Source organism: Apodemus sylvaticus, chromosome 5, assembly GCF_947179515.1.
Source record: "Apodemus sylvaticus chromosome 5, mApoSyl1.1, whole genome shotgun sequence".
NCBI lineage: Eukaryota > Metazoa > Chordata > Mammalia > Rodentia > Muridae > Apodemus > Apodemus sylvaticus.
In genome coordinates, this window is record NC_067476.1 from 153761699 (window position 1) to 153785443 (window position 23745).

The window sequence follows — 23745 nt, forward strand, 5'->3', positions numbered from 1 at the left end:
TTACACATCTGCTTTGGACTCAAGACATTCCTCCAAGTCATCAGATGGCCACTTATCCTTGACTTACAAAAAACCCCCAAAAACCCGTGGGATTTGTAGAGTTGAAGCCATTGGGTTGTCAATGGCTAAGGATGAAAAGTTCTGGCATTCACCCACAATTCTGATACTGACAGTACCTTATGTTGACTTTGTAACTTTGGACTAGCCCCAACAAACACACCATGTCAACATCAACACCCTTGGGTGCACTTTAAAGAAACAGTAGTTACCTTAGAGTATATACGGATGGATAAAAGCTCTGAAAAGTAGAAAGAGCATTGGGGGAGCACCCTTCCCCCAATGTGACCTCTATACTTGTCTAAGTTGTAATTGAAGGAATCAGACTATATATACATACAGCTCAATGTCTAAGGGTTTGATTAGGAAGTTGAACAAACCTCTACCTAACTTTTTTTGCAATTACTACAACATATATTTAAACACCTAATCAATACCTCAACAATGGAGAACAAGGGATAGAAGCTGTTGAAAAGGTGGTGGGGCTGAGGCCAAGGCCTTTCCATCAAGGACTAGATATGGGGAACTACACAATGCAGAAGACAGGCCGACTGGGAATTAGTCTCTACAGTTCTCCTCAGACACTCGGCTTCATGCAGTGACAACACGGGTATGAAGAACTTCTGCATTTCATCTGTGCTTCCCTTTGAAGCATAAAAGGTACTGGATTCAGATGGAGAACGTAAAAATATGTGCATGTTCGTGTCATCAGATTTAGCACCAAAATACAGCTTCAAAATTGGGCAGCATTCTTCTCAAATGGCTTCTGAAAGCTGGTGCTCACTGCTCAAACATGGCCATGACACTGTAGCAGGGACAGGGTGATGTACACAGGGTAAGTACAGAGAAGATGAAAAAGACCAAAGTTCTCTGCTCCGGTGAGGCATGAGGCAGCAATGCTGTATCTACAGCGACTTCTGCTGAGGTGGCTACTTAACTTCTGTTCCATGTACTTGACATTGAAAACTTAATGCCTTGTTTCAAGATAGATTTCTCAGCATTCAAAAAACAACTTGCCTTTGGCTTAAAACAAAACTAATTGCACACTAATAAGTATTCTAGTTACTAAGGATGAAGGAGTCACTCCCCATGGATGCTCAACAAGTTCTGGCAAAGGGAACACAACAGTCGGCCTAATCAGAACGTGCACTGTGGGCCCAGCGATGGAACTGCCTGGCAAAGCTCTCATGCTCAAAACTAAGTGAAGGTTTTATCTCATGTTCACTCTTGTCACTATAGCCAGAGGATGGAAGCATACATTTAAGACTTTCAATTTCTTTAGCAGCCCAAGTAGTGTGGGCAAACAAGTACAGAGGCTGGGGTGTGTGACGGTGCACACAGCGATCCTAGCCCTGGAGGTAAAGGAGACAGGACCAGTAATTCAAGACTAGCTTTGATTACACAGTGCTCAAGTCAGCTTGGGCTACTTGACACCCAGACTGTTCACTAAATGTGATTATGCAGTAACTTAGAGACAGATGTCTCCTTTTCTTTTCTTGCAAAGGACATGCAACTAGATCTCATGTATTCACTCAAAACCTAACACATGCACGTGGGAGACAGAGGCAGATGATCTGAGTTTGTGGCCAGTTTAGTCCACAAAGACAGTCTAGGACAGTCATAGCTATTACACAGAGACCACGAATGACATCATCTGAAAGCGTTGCTGCAGACAGAAATTCACTGACTGATAAACGAGCATGCCTGGGCTGCAGGGAGCAGCTTATCCTTCATTTTAGCAATGGAGCATTTCTCTGGATGAAGAAAAATAGTACAGATATTCTTCTCTTGTGGTGACAAGTTTTGTTGAGGTATTGAAATAATGTACAAACAAATATTTTGAGATAAAACAAAATACTTTTCTTTCCAATAGAAGTTATTGCTCAAAAAGAAAAAGCTAAGAGCACAGTCACGAGTCCTCACTGCCAAGCTGTTTCCCAGCCTACAATGCACTCCGCACAGGTCTGCTCTGACGGGCAAGCGTCCTCACCAGGCTATGCTAAGTCTGTATGCAGGAGTCCTGCTTCACCTAGGGCCAGATATCTGAGAGGGATGCAAGGTCAGAGATTTTATTTCATTCTAGTTCGAACGTCTAGGTATAAAGAACTAACAATCCAGTTTTATGAAGTATTCCATATTTTCTCATAAGAAACTGCACTCACATTAGCTAAATGAAAACAGCAACATTTTATGCAAAACCTATATACATTTATTTATAGGTGTTAATACAGTATAATGTACATGAAAATTGAGGACATTGCTCACTAAACCAAGAACTTTAAATTTTAATTTGAAATATAAAATGGGAGTTTCTCCAGAGAAATGACTCGTATATTAAATGCTTCTTACCTTTGGCTCATGTGTTAAGAGAACATTGATAAAAATCAGGGACCTGGGCTTCTCTTACTTTTAATTGAAATGAACACGGAAGCATAATTGAGTAATTTCTTTTATGTAGTAGCAAAGAGAGTCAATAACCCTCTCAGGAATGAGACTATTTCATTTCCTCCCAACTTGGATTCACCATAAACTCGATCAACAAATGAAATTGGAACCTGGTTTAAAAAACACAGAATACATTAAAGTTAGTCTTCAACCCCCAAAAGCAGAGCTCAGGCTATGGCATTCTCAGCGTAAGAGCCTGAACCCACAGCACAGGACTCCCCATCACTCACAATCACAGTCCTGAACCCACAGCACAGGACTCCCCATCACTCACAATCACAGTCCTGAACCCACAGCACAGGACTCCCCATCACTCACAATCACAGTCCTGAACCCACAGCACAGGACTCCCCATCACTCACAATCACAGTCCTTAACCCACAGCACAGGACTCCCCATCACTCACAATCACAGTCCTTAACCCACAGCACCAGGACTCACCATCACCGACAATCAGTCCTTAACCCACAGCACAGGACTCCCCATCACTCACAATCACAGTCCTGAACCCACAGCACAGGACTCCCCATCACTCACAATCACAGTCCTTAACCCACAGCACCAGGACTCACCATCACCGACAATCACAGTCCTTAACCCACAGCACAGGACTCCCCATCACCGACAATCACAGTCCGTAAGGTAACTGTCCTGACACACTTATTATCTAAAACAAGTCATCTGGATCAAATCTGCAGCTGACTGAAAAGCACTGACCTGAACATACGCTGGTGCAGTCCATTTCAGGCCCTGCTTTCAGTAAGATGGTTTTCAGTTTTTCTCCCTTCAGATTGTTATGTTTAATGTCACGGGGGAGTTAAATTATAACTCTTTGAATGTTCACAAGAGGCATTCTGAGAGGGTAGTATTTTCTTGTTTTGAGTAAGTATTTGGTACTAGATGTGGGGTTATCTCTAGTAACTTACCACTCAGACTGAGAAACAAACCCTGCCTCCTGTGCTCTGTAACCCTGAACATTTACTAAGAAGGAAAGCAGCCAAGTATTAGTCAGAAGAAAGAACTCTGACGTGCCAGAAAGATCATTATTTAGAAGAACACCCACTCTCAAGTGTAAATTACAGGAGGTCAAATACACTGATCTGAATGTTCACCTTTTAGTGTGTGAACTTTCCAAATAACTGGAAGTCTGAGACATTGTTAAATCAGCAGTTAGAAAAGCATGTTTTTGTAAACCTTTGCCCTTCTGGGGGAGTAGGACACAGAACTTTGCAACAATAACTCACCTCACCAATGGTGTAATTCATCTGTCTTGCTCGAACAATCATTTCCATCTGAAAGACATAGCCTTTGGAGACACATTTTTCTATTAATTTCTGTAGAACTTCTTTTCGGTATAATCTGTAAGAAAACAGTATTTATCAACATCTGGACATGTGCCTATCTACACATACCCTGACCTTTCAGAACTCACTGGCACCTATAATCTAAAACTCTCAGTAGTCACTGGTGTACTGTATAGACAAGTTCTAAGAGCTTGGGATCACCTCTCTTGGCCATGAAGTATATGGTAGGCGCTTGGAATAATTTTAAAATGAGTTCTTAGTATCTTCTTGAGATATATCTTATTAAAAAACATATGGTTGACTAGATGCCCGATATACAAGCACCCGTCCTTTGGCTAGAACGGCAGGTGACAGAAAGCGATGACCTGCGCCACGGTAACGAGCAGTCCAGCAATTAGCCAGTGTCTGCTTGCCAGCATGGGCTACGGTCCTGAGGACAGCCAGGTCATTCCACAAACAGCTGTGAAGACCACAGAGGAACTGAGTTAGACCAGGACCAGGCACCAGAATGTAGGCAATCCTTCGGCCTGCTCTGGACAACGGAAGTCATGGGCACTTCTGGTAGGCAGATCTACCTTATCAAGTACTCACTCACTATAAAGTAAGATGGGGCAGGCTTGTGGGGAAGCCAATTTTTTGGTTCAGAAAATACAAACAGCAGGAGGTGTCGTTAGAAGGGGTTTTTATTTAAAACAGTAAACATGGAGGTTACAATTTCTTTTTAAATTTAAAGTTTATTTGTATGTGTGTCTGCCTCTCTTCCCCGAGGGATACCTCCCCACCCCACCCCACAGTTTGTGTGTGTGTATGGTGTGTGTGTGTGTGTGTGTGGTGTGTGTGTATAGGCACTCAGGATGTTAGGCTTTTGTAACATGCATCTTTACCTATTTACTGGTCTTCGTTATCATGTCTATATACATTTATAAACTAGAAATGAGAATTTAGCATAGCTACATTCTGAAGACCAATGGATGGACCTATTATACCAAAGGAGTTATCTTTTCCTCCAGTCTCTCTCTCTCTCTCTCTCCATTCCCTTCCCCCCTCTCTCCACGAGGTCATGGCCGGCCTCTACTTCTCTACTCTCTCCTGTCTTTCTCTGCCTCTACTACTTTCTTAACTCTCCTCGCCATGCCCTAAATAAACTCTATTCTATACTATACTGTCATGGGTGTGGTCCCTTGGGGGAAGGGATGCCTCGGCATGGGCTCGCTGATGCACCCCCTTCCCCCACACCTCACCACATACCCCACAGAACATATTCTTATGCCGCTTTCTCTTTTTATGATCACAACAGCGCAGTTCATCTACAGAGAGAACAAGTTAACTGAAAACCCAGAATGGTAAGGCCGGGGATCTTTCTGCTGAGGAGCTGGGGCTGGGGCATGAGCAGGCTCACCAGTGGCAGTCAAGCCCAGCACTGAGGTGAACAAGCATGCCAAAGTCCTACAATCAACTTGGAAAGCATCTGACACGATGCCTGTAATAGGGTTCTTGGGAGTGTCAACTTGCTGACCATGAGCGTGGACGTGTGACTATCACTGTGAAAGAAAAGCAGCTCTTTTTTGGGGTGGGGAGCTCTGTGCAGTCTTAGCTGTACTGCTGTGTACTATGCAGTTCAGGCTGGCCTCAAGTTTGAGATCCTCTTGTTTCAGCCTCCTACATGCTGGATTAACATGCCTTGCTGAGAAAGCAGCTCTCAACAACTTTTTTTTTTTTTTTTGATTTTGTTTTGTTTTGTTTTGACACAGTGTTTCTCTGTGTAGCCCTGGCTGTCCTGGAACTCAGAAATCCGCCTGCCTCTGCCTCCCAAGTACTGGGATTAAAGGTGTGCGCCACGTCCCCTCTCAACAACTTAATGCAAAGCATCCAGGAAAAAGTTGCAGAGGTAGAAACACTGTACCTGAAGCTTCCTGTTAAGTCCGACGCTCCTGGTCTCAGCAAAATTTGAGTTATAAAATTGGCCCCACGGCTGCCAAATTAATCAGATTTTCCTTATTAAGTACATTTAAAAACAAGAGAAACATACCCAAGAGCAGAATGTTAAAAATACTAGTCATCGACAAATAAGAAACCAATTCACACACAAAATAATTCTCTAAGGACAGAGAGAATGAAATGAAATCTGATGCTTTTTAGAAAACAGGCATTTTTTTTTTTCTTTTTACCCTTTGCAAATGAAATAGAGAAGAGCCCTGAAAGCAAGCATCCTGCATCGCAGAGAGGAGCACAGTTGTAGAGTGTTTGTTTATCCAGCATGTAAAGGCCTGGGCTCTATCCCCAGCACTGTGTGGACTGTGTGTTAACTATGATTGCCTGGGCTATGTGAGACAGTCACACACCCACCCACACTCAAACTCAACTTTTACTAAGAAGAAAAACCAGTCAATTAAGCTTATATGTGCTTTTGGCAGAAAGATCAGGAATTCCATAAGAAGTTTCTTTTTCAGACAGGGTTTCTCTGTGTAGCCCTGGCTGTCCTGGAACTTACTTTGTAGACCAGGCTGGCCTTGAACTCAGAAATCTGCCTGCTTCTGCCTCCCAAGTGTTGGGATTAAAGAAGTGTGCCACCACCGCCCGGCTCCGTTTCTTGTTTCTTATGGGGAAAGGGAACAGGAAAGGGATAAGGGAAAAGGATAAGGGGAAAGGAAAGGAAAGGAAAGGAAGGGAGGGAGGGAGGGAGGGAGGGAGGGAGGGAGGGAAAGAGAGAGAGAGAGAGAGAGAGAGAGAGAGAGAGAGAGGTCTGAAGAAAAACAGGAAGAAAGCAGAAGAGTGCCTCAGACTGAGTCTGCTTGGCTTACTGTAAGGAAATAAGGAAATACTGTAAGGAGTCCACTGGTGTAAACTCGAAAGGTTTTAAAGAAGGGAAGTTCAAAAGAAGGTGCAGGATAAGAGAGAATGGGGATGGGGTGGTGACTCTCTAATCTCTTAAAAGGATGCTAATCCCAACAAAGGGCTTATCCCTAACCCTCCAAACTAATCACCTCCCCAAAACCAAAGACACCACACCACAGGATCTCATTTAACATAGGCATTCAGAATCACAAACATTCAGTCCACAACAAAGGCTCTAGATAACAGAATCCAATACAATTACAAGTCACAAGCTATTAAGAGCCAGCTATATTAACATTTCAAAGGGTGTCTAGAACCAGTAGAAAACAGTTTGCAGGGCAGACAGGTTGGAAAGGTTTAAAGTGGAGGGTCACTCTCCAGAATCCAAAAACTGAGGCTTCCTTAATGAAGATCATTTGCTCATGCCAGATACAGTCTTGCTCTTTCTGCCTCAGACTTGATCAAGATGGAAGACTGTAGCTAGTGTCCTCGCACCATGCCTACCTGCAGTCCTGCTGCTATGCTCCCTACCAATCAGGAGTTATCCCTTGAGGAGGTCAGCGGGACGGTTCAATGCTTTCTTTTATGGTGTGGTCATGGTGTGTCTTCAGAGTATTAGGATAGTAATGAAGACAGAAACGCATAAGAAATGCTTACGATCATTTTTGGCTTGAGCTTTTTGTTTGTTTGTTTGAGACAAGGTCTTAATCATCCTAGGCTAGCCCTGACCCTCCTTCCACAGTGCTAGATCATGGTAGTGGGCTAGTTACTATATCTAGTTGGTGAAGATGTGCTAAGAACAGAACCCAGGGCTTCCTACACATTAGGCAATCATCCCCAGCCCCAGAACAGTGTGTTTCTATCTTGTTGTTGGGGGATGGTGTTGTGGACCTGCATCCAGATGCTAACTTCTATGCCCAGGCATCTGTTTGCTTTACAGAGGTCTGGACCTTGCTTGGAGTGGTCAAGCATCTCTAGTTTCAATGTTATTTAATTGTTTTCCATCATCTTTGATTGGTTAAGAAAGAGCTCATCAGTCTACGGCTGGGCAGATGTCAGAGGAGGTGGGACATACAAGTCCAGCAAGGAAGTGTCAAAGAAATCAGAGCGGGAGAGATGAGAAGGCGGGGAGAGCCATGGGGTCTTGGTGAGGGAGTAGGCAGGAGAACAGGCATGGAGCAGACTCAGGTAAAGGACCATGTGGTCGGGAAGAGGGCAGCCTTAGACGGTTAGAGAAGTTCAGAAACTGCCCAGCGGAGTTATTGTCAATAAAAACACCAGGTCTCTGTTGTTCATTCAGAAGCTAAAACAGGCTGCAGTGGATGTACAGGTGTTCTGCAGTTATTTGGGAGTAAAGGGGGCACAGCAGGCCCCTCCATTTACATTCAGTCTCCAAAGTGCTAGGCAGAAATGCAAGCACAGAGCCTGAGAAAAGATTTGGGCACAGAAGCAGACCAGATAGGCGGGCACAGACCTGCGGTGTGGAGGGCGGAGAAATGTTCCCTTGACAACAGCAGTTTCTCAAGCGGGCCTGGTGCTCATGGCTCCTTAACAACCCCTCCCCACAAACTACTCTTACATTTTGTTTCATATTATTTCATTTATTTAAGATAGAATATTGTTATGCTGCCCAAGTTGGTCCCAAAAGCCTGTATTTAAGCATTCTCCTGCTTTAGCCTCTTGAACATGCTAGCCAACAGCGCATGCGCTACATTGCCTGGTGATGATGGATTTCTAATTGGATGGATGGTGTGAACTCCTTAGGTATTTTGACCTGACCTTGATTTAGAGTATTTTGATTAAAATGTGTTAAAAGTCACTAGCTGTGAGTCTGAATATTAGTTGTGGGCTACACTAATGAGACCTGAAGCCTACCAAATGCAGATAGTAACTCCTATCACCAGACAAAACTAAGTACAACTAAACGGTAGAATGTGCCCATGTTTGGACTTCCTAGTTTGAATTCATAGGTGAATGAATGACCACGTTCAAAATGTCTTTGGAGGTTAATAATTTGTTTTCAGCCACAGCTGAGTCAGCCTCCACCCTCTGAAGAATCTCGGGCACATGGTTGGCAACAGTTATGAGATGGGCAGAAGTTGCTGTGTGTTCTCTTCTTAGAAGAGACTAAAAACCACTATTCACCCAATCTCTGTTTCACAGAGAATGAAATGTTTTGAATGGCGACCTGTCATTGTCATGCTGAAGGGGGTAGACCGGGGTCCCAGTTCCTTATGGGTCTTACCACCAAGAGCAAGGCTATCCCCTCACCACCTGTTCACGGCAAGCCTGATCTTGTGCAGCCCTTGTGGTCCACATGTGATGGACAGGGTTTCTATCTTTGTTTCTCCAAAGTCCCGTGAAGAGGTTGGGGAAATAGCTCAGACAGTAAAGTGCTTACTTTGAATATGCAAAGACAAGAGTGGGATTCTCAGAATCCTCAGTGAAAAGCCAGGCTGGCGGTGTGCTGGGATGGCCAGCAGACTAGCTTAACCAGCAATGTCTCAGCCAATGAGAAACCCTATCTCAAAATGTAAGTGGACAGTGCCTGAGGAATGGCACCTAAAGGGCACTGAGGTGTACACTCCTTCCCCCTCTCTCTGTCATCTCTCTAAAACACACACACACACACACACACACACACACACACACACACACACACACACACACGGACTACTCTACCTGTGTGAGAAGCCATCAGAACTGAGATGGCCAGCTAACTACCAGAAATAACTGCCTGGTGTGTGACCTGCTAACATGGCCAAGCTGTGCTGAAAGCCGCTAGCTGCAGAAGGAGGCCAGCTCCAGGGGAAGGCAGGGCAGTAGCTATCAGTCAGTCAGGGCATCCTACCCAATAGTCTCAGAGACCTGGAGTGCTGGCTCTAAGACGGGCAGAGTAAAGTTCTGAACAGGTAAGCGCATGCGGCAACACAGCAGTGAGAGGCTTAATTCTAACCAGGCTATGTCTACTGAGTTATGTAACATGCACACATACCTGATTATCTTTCTTTTCAAATCCCATCCATAAACACCCCCGTTCCCTTTGTAGCGAGTTCCAGAGACGATATCAAAATTACCCTCCTTTTGTTTCCTGTAAAGAAAAAAAGAAAAGAGGAAAAACAACCCAAACAAGTTTAATTTGAAAAAGCCCTTGAGCTGGGCAGCGGTGGTACATGCCCTTAATCCCAGGCAGAAGCAGGTAGATTTTCTGAGTTAGAGGCGAGCCTTGTCTACAGAGTGAGTTCCAGGACAGCCAGGGCTACACAGAGAAACCCTGTCTTGAAAAACAACAACAACAAAAAATAAAAATAAAATAAAAAAGAAAGAAGAAAAAGACCTGCGTTCCCCAGGCATCTTCATAAACCATGCACACTGGTTTATGATGAGTCTGACGTGGGTGGATCTTGTGTTCAGTTAAACCTGTAAAAATTTGATGTGTGTGGGCCTTCTGCGTAATTACATGAATGTTAGCATAGCATGTGTAGGCAGTAGCCTCAAAGGCCAGAAGAAGATGCTAGATTTGCTGGAACTTGAGTTACCAATTGTAGTTTGGTAACTACACGGGTGCTGGGAATTGAACACGGGTCTTCAGGAGGAACAGAGGGCCCTCTCTCCAGTCCCTTGATTTATTTTTCTTATACTGAAGCATGAACCCAGAGATTCGTTTTTTTTTAAAAGATTATCTTTATTTTAACATTTCTTTTCTGTATCCTTTTTTTTAAAAGATTGATTTATTATATGTAAATATACTGTAGCTGTTTTCAGACACCCCAGAAGAGGGATCAACGGTTTTACGCCACCATGTGGTTGCTGGGATTTGAACTCAGGACCTTCAGAAGAACAGCCAAGTGCTCTTAACCACTGAGCCATCTCTCCAGCCCGAACCCAGAGATTCTATCTCCCCCTGTACTGTCTTCCTCCTTCTATCTTCCTTCTAAGAGTTTTGTTGTATTTATAAACTTAGAATCCCTAAGTCAATAAGAAACCATCTCCGTTCTTAAACTGGAGCAAACAACATCAACAACTATAACAAAAAGCATGGTCTCACTGAATGCTCCAGGCTGGCCCTGCATTTATAACGCCCTTCCTTCTTGCCTCTACTTCAGCGATGCTGAAAGTACACACGCTGCCTGTGCCCAGTACCTCCTTCCTTTTTTGAGACAGGGTCTCTGTAGCCTTGGGTGTCCTGGAACATTCTACATAGACTAGGCTGGCCTTGAACTCAAGGGTCAGTCTGCCTCTGCCTCTGTAGTGCTGGGATTTAGAGGAGGGTGCTACTACGCTTAAAAAGCTCATTTTTTGTTATTGTTTATTTTCAAGTCAGGGTTTCTCTGTGTAGCCCTGGCTGTCCTGGAACTCACTCTGTAGACCAGGCTGGCCTCAAACTCAGAAATCCGCCTGCCTCTGCCTTCCAAGTGCTGGAATTAAAGGCGCACACCACCACTGCCCGGCTCATTTTCTCTTTTAAGCAGGGGCTGCAGCCTGACAAGGTAATCAGGGATTACACTGTGGAGTTTTATGATGCCTAGAATGCTGGCACCCCCTGGACAAAACCTTACTATCTATGGTCCTTGACTCTAGCAAGTCAAGCACAATTCTAAACAACAAGGGCTTCATTTTTTTCATGTTCTGAAAGAAAAGAGAATAGAACCATCTATTTTGCGGATTCCTAAAATAAGTCATTTAGTCAAAGACCTGTGTTTGTAAGTCTCTACGTTAAGCTAAATTTTGACAGAAAAGTTAAAGTAGCATGCATATTTTAAATTAATTATCTGAATTTAAAATTTCTACTATTAGAAATACTACGAACTGTACCTACCTGATAAATTCAGGAATAAATTTGGGCTGAAATTTGGAAAGAATAAACAGTGAGTCAGGAACATATGACAAGTTTATCATAGACACCTAATCAAGAAGGGCGCGCTAGGTGTGGTGGTGCATATCGATTAATCTTCACATTGAAAAGGCTAGATTACATAGTATAGCCGCCTTGACCCAGAACAGAACAGAGAGGGGTAGGGCGGGGCAGACTCACATGGTGCGAGAGGTCAGCATCCATAATGATGACATAGTTCCCCGTGGCGTGTTTTATTCCATGAATATAGGCAGTTCCTAAAAACCAAAAGTATTCAGACTCATTAATAAAAATTATCAGTAGGAGCTGGAGAGATGGCTCAGCATTTAAGAGCACTGCTCTTCCAGAGACCTAGGTTCAATCCCCAGCACTGACATGGCAGCTCACACCACTGTAACTCCAGCTGCCAGGTTCTGGATTCTGCAGGCTCCACATACACATCACACAGGCAAACACTCAAAAGGACAAAGTTTGAAAAACACAACGAAAGCCCACCCAAAATGCTCAGGTCTGCATTTAAGTAGGAAGAGATCACTTAGCATCCTAAAAGCAAACATTTGTCCTCTTAAAAGACCCTATCCAACTGGTATCTCTCCACAGTCAGTAGCACAGCTCACATATATCACATAGTTAGAGGGCAGCTGGCCATCCAGCTCCTATTTTGATGCCAATTTAATTTAAAAAAGCAAACAAAACAAACCTACACTTACATTCAAAATTTCCAAAGAGATGTCTAAGAGATGTTGTTGCATTTTTTCTTTGTGTGTGTGTGTGTGTGTGTGTGTGTGTGTGTGTGTGTGTGTTAAGTCAAGGTTTCACTCTATATAGCCAGGCTGACCTCAAACCCACGAAGAGCCTTCTTCCTCAGCCTGGCTGCTAAGAGCCATCATGCTAAGCTTCAAAAGTATTAGATTATCAGTCAGTCGTGCTTCTGCTCCTCGGAGCTTTACTGTCTTCCTGAGACGGGGGAGGCTGGTCTCTTCCTCAGAGCTCCATATTTACCCACCAGCTTCCTAGCCTCTGCCATCGTCACTTACCTATTTCAGAAATCTCACACTTACCCCCGACTCCCCCAATCCCTGGCTCACTAACAGGCTACTACTCAGGAAATGGCACCCGATGTCTGACTGTGCCACTGATGCTCAGGGAAGGCTGAGTCCCTGCCCTGCCTGTGACTCCCCACTGTGATCACAAAGCACACTAGCTTTATAGCCCAACCATCATTTAATTTACCCCCTACTCTGTCTCCGCCTTCATGGTGCCCCAAGCATTACCTTCTGACCCCAGTTCCATTTCTCAATCATTTTCTCCCCTGCTCTTCCTTGCACTCCAAGTTAGGTTCCCCAGAAGCTGTCTGAAGGTCAACTCCAAATTGCCTGGTACATTAGGCCCTACTAGAATGATGTGGCCAAGGGTCCTGGTGTCTGTGTGCACAAAGTCTCCCTCCCACTGAGGGCCAGATTATGAGTTACCTGTCCAGAGGACTATAACTAATCAAGAGACTCCCTGCTCTTTCTATCCATAGCACCACCACAATCAACACAGTCAGGTTGCAGTGGCTTACACCAGCTGAGCATTTCAAAATAAGACTTTTTACCTTTTTTAAAAAACAGGATCTCGCTATGTAGTTATGTCGACCAGGCTGGCCTCAAACACATAAGAGATCCACCTCCCTCTACCTCCTGAGTGCTAAGATTAAAGACATTCACACTTAGACCTGGCTACAGGAAGCTTTTCAATGTTCCGACCACCGAGAAGTGGAGTGTCTGAGGTGGCAGAAAAAGCAGGTCTCCTGACTTGTTCCTTGCACACTATACACAGACACTGCCCCCACAGTGTGGACACTTAGTGTGGACTAGTCAAAGCAGAACCAAGTGTTTCAAACATCACCAGCCCCTCCTTAGAAGCGCTGAGCTTTCCCTACTCCTTTGACTGCGTGACTCTTCGGTTTTCAATGGCTGGTCAGAAACTCTTTGTGGCTTATTTGGGTGGTATTTTCCACAGCATTTCAAGCACAAAGAATCCTATGGCTTTAGAAGTTCAAGCATTTGATGTTGCTAGCAAACTCATTCTTCTGGATAGCAGCCTTTTCTTTTTCCATGTGTATTCAAAGTACACATGCATGTATGCATGCATGTTGTCCCTGTGTGGGTATGAGGCATGCAGGTGTGAGCATGTAGAGTCGACACTGGAAGTCATGCTCACTCCTTTCCCCCTCTTTATTACAGCAGGGTCTCTGAAGCAAGCGCAGAGCTTACTGACATGGACGGCGACCTCACTCATCCTCTGGGGTGGCATCACGGGTGAGCTACCACATCCATGGGGTTGTTTTGGAGATCTGTGCACTGGTCCTTGTGCACGAGGAGCAAGTGCTTTAACTGTTGGGCTATCTCCCCTCTCAGGATAGCAGCTTTCGTTTGTTAAGAATTATGAGCTGAAGGCATTTCAAGTCTCATCTCAGACTCACTGGACTCATTCAAAATATTCTAGATCATTGGTTCTCAACCTGTGAGTCTTGATCCTTTTGGGAGTCAAGTGACCCTTTCATAGCGGTCATATTATCAGATATCCTGCATTTTAGATATTTACAGTATTATTCCTAACAGTAACAAAATCACAGTTATGAAGTAGCAACAAAAATAATTTTATAGTTGGTGGTCACCACAATGCAGGAACTGTATTAAAGGATCCCAGCGTCAGGAAGGTTGAAAACCACTGCTCTAGAATGTTCTGTTTAAGGAGGAAAGTTGTTCATCTTAGAAACAATCACATTTTAGACTCACCACTGAAAGAACTGCAAGTGGTCTCCTCCAGACCCCATGCCTTCCCCTCTCTGAGCTGCACTCTAAGGAAGCCTTTCTCAGGCTCTTTTGTCACTTGTGTCCAGGCAGCTGTTAGGGACACAGTGATGACTGCCAAGGGAAGCCAAGAACATCCAAGTAGCCCTCCTCTCAGCATGGCCTGTTGCAGCACTGGCCACCTACCACCCCCCTTCTCCCCATCACTGTCCCCTGACCCCACTCCAGCTCGCCTGTAGTCCCCTCTCCTCCTAGCTCAGCTTTCTTTTCCCTCAGGCTTCTGAGCAATGCATTTCCCTGGCAGCAGGAAGCCCTGTATTCACTTTCCCAACTGGATAGAACTACAGCATCTTCAGTTTTGCTGAGTAGGTTCGAACTGACACAGGCAACCCGAGTTAACCATTAGGATGCCATGCAGATCATTAAAGGCCATCACAGCTGATTGTCCTTGGGCATTTTCCCAAAGTAGAAAGACAGAGTGGCAAATATGACTAGGGCAGGTAACAGGAGACCCTACTTACCAAGGCCCAGCTTTTTCTCCCGTGGTCTTAGGAGCTTCAAGAAAAAGAAACAACATGTCAACATAAAAAAGCAAAAATACTTTTTAAAAACAATTTTTTAATTTATTTTTATTTATATGAATACACTGTAGCTGTCTTCAGACAGCCCAGAAGAGGGCATCAGATACTCATTACAGATGGTTGTGAGCCACCATGTGGGTGCTGGGAACTGAACTCAGGACCTCTGGAAGAGCAGTCAGTGCTCTTAACTGCTGAGCCATCTCTCCAGCCCAAGACAAAAATACTTTAAATTTTATTTTCTCCTCTAAATGCATACTCATTTAAAAACATTAGTTGAATTTATTTGACTTTGAAGCAGAGTATGTTCAAAATGTTTGTCCATCACTAAAGCTGTGTTTGGGGGCTGGAGATGTTGCCTAGTCTGCATGAAGACCCAACTCTCCCGCCCAGCATTATATAAACTGCAGCACACGGCCAGAAATAACAGTATTTGGGAGGCAGGGCCAAGAGTCAGGACCTCAAGCTCATCTTGAGTTGCAGTGGAAGACCCAGCACCATGGAATGACCACCAAGGACAGCGGCGGCAGTGGAGTGGCTTCAGTCAGAGCCTAGAGTGCTATAGAGGGCAGAACTGGAGAAGTGACCCAAGCCCAGAGATATATGGATTCCAGATGTTGGAACAAGAAGCTGTGAAGTTGAAGTTGCCTTGGAGACCCCAAGATGTTCAGGACGTCAGAGCTGTGGACACCTGCTGAGGAAAGCTAACAGGGAGTAGAACCAGCTCAAGAGGAAAAAGTGTGTGGCAGTCAACAAGGATGAAAGGAGTTGCAGATCTGGAGAGGGCTTTGACGTCAGCCATGGAGATGCCGGAATTGGGAGTTTGCACCACTGGTTTCCGCCTTGCTTTGGTCCAGTGTCTCCTCACTGTGTGCTTTCCAATATGTTTTGGAACTGTAATGTATATTCTGTACCATATGTTAGAAGTATGTGATCTGCTTCTTGATTTTGATTTTAGAGGGGTTATAGTTAAGTAACTAAATAATTCTAAGAAGAAATGCTGACCTTTTAAAACCTTGCTGAGACTGTGATAGACTCTGAGGACTTCTGAAGCTGGTCTAAATGCATTGTGCATCATGTTATAGCTACAAGCCCTGGACAGCCAGGAAGTGCAATGTGGTGTCTGAATAGGTCTGACCCCTATAGACTCATGTGTTTGACTGCTTGGCCTACTGGAGTGGCATTATTAGGAGGTGTCACCTTCTTACATGAAGTATGCCACCCTGAAGGGGGGCTTTGAGGTCTCCTAGTGCTCAAGCTATGCCCAGTGTGGAACAGACTTCTAGCTGCCTTTGAATCAAGATGTAGAACTCTTAGTTCCTTTTCCAGCACCTTGTCTGCCTGGATGCCGCCATGCTGACAATGGACTGACTCTCTGAAACTGTGAGCCAGCCCCAGTTAAACATTTGCCTTTCTAAGAGTTGCCTTGGTCATGGTGTCTCTTCACAGCAATAAAACTCTAAGGCAATAACCAATGTGAACCAGTAGCCTTGGCTTGGAGCTTCTAAGAAAACTTTAATAGGTCAAAGCAATGAACCCAGCATCAAAACCTGTCTCAGGCTGAAATGTCAAGCTGTGAGCTATGACAGGTGTGGGACTTGGCTGTGTGAAACAGGCAGATCCTGAACGGGGTAGCTCTGCCATGCGGATGAGTGGTTTAACTTCCCTACACCTCCCCATCTGCCAATATCTGCTACTTGAAACTTAGAAATACCAAGTACCATCCATGGAAAACATTCCTAAGCCTGGTCCAGGGCAGGTTTATAACCTCAGCTTCTCAGAAGCAGATGCAGTGTGAAGCCGGAAATGTCTCCGCCTGCCTAGGCTTCAAAGGAACACCAAGGCCATCTGGACAGCACAGTGGTAAGAGCCTGCCTCAAATAAGAGAAAGAGAGCTCGAGACACAGCTCAGTGGTAGAGCACTTGCCTAGCACGTGCACAGCCCTTGGTTCAATTCCCCATTGCTACAGGGAAGAAAATTATCCCCACTATTGGGATTGTAAGAATACTACATCTTGTTTTCTTATGGTGATGAATGATCATTTCTTGAAAGGCAAGTATCTCTAGAGTCTTCTGTTTCTCTGACAATGGTTCTCTATCTAGAGAAGGGACAGTGACTTTTTGTTTGTTTATTTACGATCTATAATTTATTATAATATACAGTGTTTTGTCTGTATGTATGCCTGGAGGCCAAAAGAGTGCACCTGATAGCTGTGAGCCACCGTGTGGGTGCTGGGAATTGAACGCAGGCCCTCTGGAAGAGCAGTCAGTGTTCTTATCTCTGAGCCATCGCTCCAGCCCAAGAAGGGACAATGCTATCTCTGTCCAAAGGGTCATGTAGTAATATCAGGTACATTTCAGGTTGCCAAAGGAAGGAAGCTGCTACTGGCATCTTGTGGATAGAGGCCAGAGATGCGTAAACATCTACATTTTGCACAGGACAGGTACCTACAGCAAGTCATCCAGCAGTGTGTGCAAACCAAGAAGCCCTGAACTGCAACAGACTGCAAACACAAATGACATCTGCACAGCTAGCACCAGTGTGTTCTAGTTAAATCTGTATCCAACTGTGTGCTTTTGGTCCCAAAAAATTATCCAAAGCAATATTCACCAAACATTTTCAAAGATTCATAAACCCAAACTGGTAATAAAAATACAGCTCCCAGCGACTGCTGGCGAGGCTCCCAGCTGCTGACAACGTCCTTGCCTTTGCATGAGCTCATGTACTATGTGCAGGGACTACATACCCATCGGTACCTGCTGTGGGCACTGGGGTAGGAGCTGGGGCCTTTTCATGTGCTATGTGCAGAGACCACACACCCATCAGCACCTGCTGTGGGCACTGGGGTAGGAGCTGGGGCCTTTTCAGAGGGTCAAGAGCTCTTTCCTGCCCAGATACCCCTCCTCCCACCCACACCACATGCTTAAAGTCTACACTGAGAGTATTCTCTAATAAGCTCCAACTCTGCTTCTAAAGTAACACTAAGTTCATGAAGCCACTGGAAAATTGCCTCTGTAGCTGCTCTTATAGGACAAAAGATTTCTTGGTGCAGGGAGAATGACAAGTTTGGGATTCAGGAAGCCACCTTTCCTACCTTTATGGTCAGAGCTGCAGGTAGCATTGTGTACAAAGTACATGAGGGCCCAGAGAAGGGAACAAGACAGAAACCCAAAATCTCTTTCCTGATTAGCTCTGTAATACACTGGCCAACACAGCGTCACATTTTGGAATTTTAAGAAAATTTATCTGCAGAATCCATCACAAAGCCAGAAGCCAACTAAGGTCTTATATATAACTATATAAACTAAGGTCTTAATTTTATAACTCTTTGGTTATAAAATTACCACTGGCCCACAGACCAAAGATATGTAATTGATGGCCACAGGGTTATGCCCAACATCCTCTAACCCTGTGGCCATCACGTAATGATTTCAATCTCAAGAGGGTCTGCTGTCTCATATATTCTCAGACTTTGCTCCTTACCACACTTCCTCCCTCAGAGAACAGGAAAGGGTCTTTGACTTACAATTCTGTCTGGCCCATAGATCTTTTCCAGCTGTTCAGCAACTTCTCTTGTCCCATCTGGGCTTCCATCATCTATGATTATAATTTCATAGTTGATTGCACTAAAATAAAATTTAAGTTTATATTAATGTTGGGTGATAGTATCTAAATTTTAAAGGAGCATAAAAGTCACAAGCCAGAAAAGTATCAGGATGTTCAAAGCTATTCTATATAGCTACAGTGACTTCATAGACAGCCTTCCATTCCAGAGATCTTATTGCAAAATAAACAAAAGAAAACCCTAAATGGCACTAGAAAACTTAAATAATCTGGAACCTATTTGACTTAATTTCACTCTTAAAATTGTTTCCCATTATATTCACACAATAGTTTCTACTCTAAAAACCATTCAACATAATTGTCTGGTGGAAAAATCCCACCTGCTACACATGCAATCACAATGTCCTACCCTCTTCTTATAAGACACAAAGGGGAAGGAAAAGGAAGCAACACCTTTTGACCTTAATGTGGAACCCAGGAAATCACCCAGGAAACTAGTGTCAGTGGTACTATTAAAGTTAAGTGGTATTATTAAAAGTTAACCCCAGCAAATTTGGCAGGAAAGAAATAAAACCCAGTCTATTCTAGAATAGCTACAAGGGGAACTGTGGTTCAGTGGTAACAGCTCCTGATATGCAAGCAATGAAATGCATTTGGATTGCCAGGATTCTAAAGAGTCCACCAGCCTGAGGGGAAGCTCTGTTTCAAACAACTCAAAGTGGAGAGTGGGCAAGGAAGGCACCAGCTGCTCTCGGCCAGCCTGTTACTGCATGCCCCTTGCCCCACCGCATAGACAAGAGAGTAGGGACTGTGACCAGCTCCCCTCTGCTCCTCTAACTCTGGGATAAGTATTTAGTTTGGTCAAACACAAATTATGTTGATTTTGAAAAAGGTAATTCCATTTTGATTTGAGAATATCCACTGCAGGATGCAGGTCACTGGCAGAGCCTCCAGAATCCCAAAAATCACTCAATAAAAAGATAGCTCAGAACTTTAGAGGCTGAGGTTGGAGGCTGGGGTGTTCCAGACCAGCCTGGTTACAAAGGATGAGAGGGAGCAGAGAGGTAGAAGAGGTTAGGGGTAGAGGGTGTTGGGTTCATAAATTAGTTGGAGCAAAATACAACAGCTTTATATAAAGCTGGAGCTTGTTAAAACATTTGGAAAAAATCTGGCAGAACCAATTTAAAAGACAAAACCTCGGCTGGTGAGATGGATCAGTGGTCAAGAGCACTTTACTGCTCTTCTAGAGGTCCTGAGTTCAACTCCCAGCAACCATATGGTGGCTCACAACCATCTGTAATGGGAGCTGGTGCCCTCTTCTGGTGTGTCTGAAGAGAACTACAGTGTACTCACATACATAAATAAGTAAATCTTAAAAAAAAAAAAAAAAAAAAAAAAACCTAATGAAAAAAAGACATGTGATGCATCACATATGACAGAGCAAACCATATATAAAATGATTTTTATTCAATTGTAACCAAAACAGCAATCCTAAACTGGGTGGTGGTGGTGCATGTCTTTAATTTAATCTCAGCACTTGGGAGACAGAGACAAGGGGGATCTGAATTCCAGGCCAGTCAGGGCTACATAGTTTTGACCTTGTCTCAACCAATCAAACCAGGCAGTCTAATGCTTCTACAAATCAGGATGGTGAGGGTGTTCTTTCTTGAAAGGGAATCTATGTATCAAATATATTTTGCTTTTTCTGAGACAGAGGCTGCTAATGTAGCCCTGGCTGGCCTCGAACTTGGTACAATGCGTCGGCAAATGCATTCCTTGTACTACAGAGCTTGGCATTGAGTGCTTTTTCGAGCTACTAGAAAATATGGGCACAGCGTCCTTTGTCATTTGGAAAGCAAAGGCCAACAAACAAGCAAAAAGCTCTGAAAACAATCTGCATTCTCTGACGCACTAAATAAACAGCGCACTGCTACGGCATCCTACTCCAACTAGCAAAATCACGTTTCTGTTATGTCGACAAGAAAATATCACCCAAGATTGTCACAGCATGGACACTCATCTGACCGTAAAGCATTGACTCCGTACTGCTACGCTATCGGGAGGCATTCTGTTTACCGGTTAGTTCGAAGACCTTTTTTGTTCTTTTTAAAATGCGTAACCCTTCCACTGTCAAAATTCCTGTTCCTAAGAGCTAGGACTCTGCCTAGCAATGCGAAAGGCCCGGTGTTTTTCAAAACAAACAAACAAGACCCGGTTCCTAATCAAACTCGGCAAAGATGCTCTCCCTCTGCCAGCTCACCAGCAGCTCTCTGACAGCGCAAACAACAAGCTTACGTAAGCGCTCGGCCCCGAGGCGATGGTGAGAACGCTGGCTCGGGACTGCCGGCTCTGGCGGCAGATCCTGACCGCCTGGAGAGGGATGAGGTCAGGCTCCCAGCCTCGCCCCCATTAAAAAGTGAAGTTAGCCCTTTCAAGAAAGAGAAAGGCCGGGGACAGAGACCAGAGCGATCCGTCATTAGACAAACACAGGACTGGCTAGAGACCTGAGCAGGCATGAGGCCGGGAGACAGACGCGGGGCTGTGCGCCGCGGTTTTCCCCGCCGGGGAAAGCCTCGAGCAGGCTCGGGAGGGAGCGGAGGCCAGGCCTCGGAGGGTCTCCTCGCGCCGCCAACTGCCGTGCAGCCCTCCCGGCTCCCGCACCCGCGCGAGAAGTTCCTTCTACCTCTCGGAGAAGCTCTTCACCAGCAGCCACACGATGAGCGGCAGGTTCTCCCGTTCGTTGTAGGTGGGCAAAAGCACCGAATACTTGTCCTGTCGTGAGGAGCGGCCCTGCGGCGGCCGCTGAGACGCAGCAAGACCGCGGCTCGCCCCCATGGCAGCCATGACGGATCTGCGGGAGGCGCCGGAAGCGGACTTACGTCATCTGACGCGGATCGTACCAAATCCCGGAGCGTGAGGGAGGCTTGGCGCTCCTACGTCTCAATGTGGTTCCCGGGAAATACTCAGATACTGTCACTGTTTCAAGTCGATTGCAAAAGCTTGCCCAGGTAACACCCACAAGCCCTAGGAAGCGTTTTAATCTTCCAGTCTCGACGAGATGGGCAACCGGAAACGGAAGTCACTTCCCATATTTCCGGAAGAGGCTGTCATGGCTGCCCAGGAGGACGTAGCTGCCTTACAGGATGAAATTGCCCGGCGTGAGGAAGAGCTAGCGTCGCTGAAGCGGAGGCTGGCCGCAGCCTTAGCAGCTGAGCCGGAGCCCGAGCGTCCGCTCAGCTCAGTATCGCCGCTGCCGCCCAGGGCCGCGCTGTCGCGGGAAGAGATCCTACGCTACAGCCGCCAGCTGCTGCTGCCGGAGCTGGGCGTGCGCGGTCAGCTGCGCCTGGCCGCCGCTTCGGTGCTGGTGGTGGGCTGCGGCGGGCTGGGCTGCCCGCTGGCTCAGTATCTGGCGGCGGCTGGCGTGGGCAGACTGGGTCTGGTGGACCACGATGTGGTGGAGACGAGCAATCTAGCTCGCCAGGTGCTGCACGGGGAGGCGCAGGCCGGCCGCGGCAAGGTCTGGTCGGCGGCCGCGGCGCTGCGCCGGCTCAACTCGGCGGTGGAGTACGTGCCGTACGCGCGTGCGCTCAGCGAGGCATGGGCGCTCGACCTGGTCCGGGGCTACGACGTGGTGGCCGACTGCTCCGACAACGTGCCCACGCGCTACCTGGTGAACGACGCGTGCGTGCTGGCCGGCCGGCCGCTGGTGTCCGCCAGTGCGCTGCGCTTCGAGGGCCAGCTGACCGTCTACCACCACGACGGCGGGCCCTGCTACCGCTGCGTGTTCCCGCGGCCGCCCCCGGCCGAGACGGTGACCAACTGTGCAGACGGCGGCGTGCTGGGCGTGGTGCCCGGCGTCCTAGGTTGCGTGCAGGCGCTCGAGGTGCTCAAGATCGCTGCGGGCCTCGGGACCTCCTACAGCGGGAGCATGCTGCTCTTCGACGGCCTCGGGGGCCACTTCCGCAGGATCCGGCTGCGACGCCGCAGGCTCGACTGCGTCGTGTGCGGTCAGCAGCCCACTGTGACCTGCCTGCAGAACTATGAGGCCTTCTGTGGCTCGTCGGCCACAGACAAGTGCCGCGCCTTGAAGCTCCTGAGCCCCGAGGAGCGAATCTCTGTGACCGACTACAAGCGGCTTCTGGATTCCGGGGTGCCCCACGTGTTGCTGGACGTCCGGCCTCAAGTAGAAGTGGACATTTGTCGTCTGCAGCACTCTCTCCACATCCCTTTGAATCAGTTGGAACGGAGGGATGCAGACAGCCTGGAACTGTTAGGGGCTGCCCTCCGGAAAGGGAAGCAGGATTCGCAGGAAGGGGCTGCTCTCTCCGTGTATGTGATTTGTAAACTGGGGAACGACTCTCAGAAAGCCGTGAGGGTCCTGCAGTCCTTAACGGCTGTGCCAGAGTTAGACTCTTTAACTGTTCAGGATGTTGCGGGAGGACTCATGGCCTGGGCTGCCAAAATTGATGAGACATTTCCACGGTACTGAGGGGACAGCATGTGATTCGTGTGGCTGACGGTTGTGATACCTGAAGAATCTATTCAAACTTTTAAAATAATGTAGGAAGAGCCTGGATTCACAGTCTCTGAATAAATAAACTCTTTTTTTTTTACCCCAAGGGGCTTTTTGAGAAAACAGGATAACATTGTCTCGAGGGCTGCCTTGTGTTTTGGACACATGTGCAGTACCTTCAACATGTGATATGGTACGACAGGATTTTTTGCTTCCCACCTGGTCGGATCAATCGCTCACTGGGCCATCCATCTTATCCTTGAAAATGATGCAACTTTTACCACATCTTAGTAGCCTAACTGAATTAATCACTTACTTTCATCCCATTTTTAAATTAAGGTGTTCTTTGGGAGGTTGCAGAGATGGCTTAACACTTGCTGCAAAACCACCCACCCCCGGTTGGGTGGGGGGCATCGTGGTTTGACTCCCAGCAGTCACATGTTGGCTCTGTAACTCCAGTTCCACGAGATCATATGCTGTCTCCTAGACTCCTCCAGCTCCGGGCAGGGTCTTGGTGTACAGACATACATGCAATCAAAACAGTTTTAAAATCTAAGAAAGAAAGTATTAAAAAAGATATTTGAGTCTTAATTCTTCTTCAAATGATAGGCTATACCCCCTTAAAAATACTTAACATGGGTAGCATTTCCATTATCTGGAAATTGCTCCTCGTAGAACCTGTTGTGAGTTCAGAGTGAAGTCTTGACAGTTTAGCAAAAGAAAGGGAGCTGCTCTGTCTGTTAGCTTCCCTCAGAGGCTGCTCTGTATCTGTCAGCTTCCCTCAGAGGCTGCTCT

At 46.0% G+C, this 23745-nt stretch overlaps 2 protein-coding genes across 3 annotated transcripts; one reads left to right on the forward strand and one right to left on the reverse strand.

Annotated features, from left to right (window-relative positions):
* Positions 1-2490: 2490 nt before the first annotated feature.
* Positions 2491-21408, reverse strand: Dpm1 (dolichyl-phosphate mannosyltransferase subunit 1, catalytic). 2 transcript variants are annotated; one of them, XM_052184385.1, is made up of 9 exons: positions 21317-21408; positions 18400-18499; positions 14816-14849; positions 11677-11753; positions 11461-11486; positions 9637-9732; positions 5710-5778; positions 3747-3861; positions 2491-2612 (listed from the first exon to the last, which is right to left on the reverse strand). In XM_052184385.1, the coding sequence occupies exons 1-9, from the start codon at positions 21319-21321 to the stop codon at positions 2508-2510; spliced, it is 627 nt and encodes a 208-aa protein (XP_052040345.1). In that variant the 5' UTR covers positions 21322-21408; the 3' UTR covers positions 2491-2507. The 2 variants fall into 2 exon arrangements, with proteins under 2 accessions (XP_052040345.1, XP_052040344.1); XM_052184384.1 differs by lacking the exon at positions 21317-21408 and adding an exon at positions 21121-21306.
* Positions 21409-21494: 86 nt separating this feature from the next.
* On the forward strand, positions 21495-23050 carry Mocs3 (molybdenum cofactor synthesis 3). The gene has a single exon (XM_052184383.1). The coding sequence runs from the start codon at positions 21496-21498 to the stop codon at positions 22924-22926; it is 1431 nt and encodes a 476-aa protein (XP_052040343.1). The 5' UTR covers position 21495; the 3' UTR covers positions 22927-23050.
* The last annotated feature ends 695 nt before the right edge of the window (positions 23051-23745 follow it).

Excerpts from the sequence above, each read along its gene's own strand:
- Mocs3 (XM_052184383.1), top strand. The coding sequence starts at position 21,496 with ATGGGCAACCGGAAACGGAAGTCACTTCCCATATTTCCGGAAGAGGCT.
- Dpm1 (XM_052184384.1), bottom strand. The coding sequence starts at position 21,281 with ATGGCTGCCATGGGGGCGAGCCGCGGTCTTGCTGCGTCTCAGCGGCCG. Across the intron at positions 14,850-18,399 it reads TCTATGGGCCAGACAGAATT|CTCCTAAGACCACGGGAGAA; the intron begins GTAAGTCAAAGA and ends TTTTTCTTGAAG. Across the intron at positions 5,779-9,636 it reads TTGAAAAGAAAGATAATCAG|CCGTGGGGCCAATTTTATAA; the intron begins GTATGTGTGCAT and ends TTAATTTGGCAG.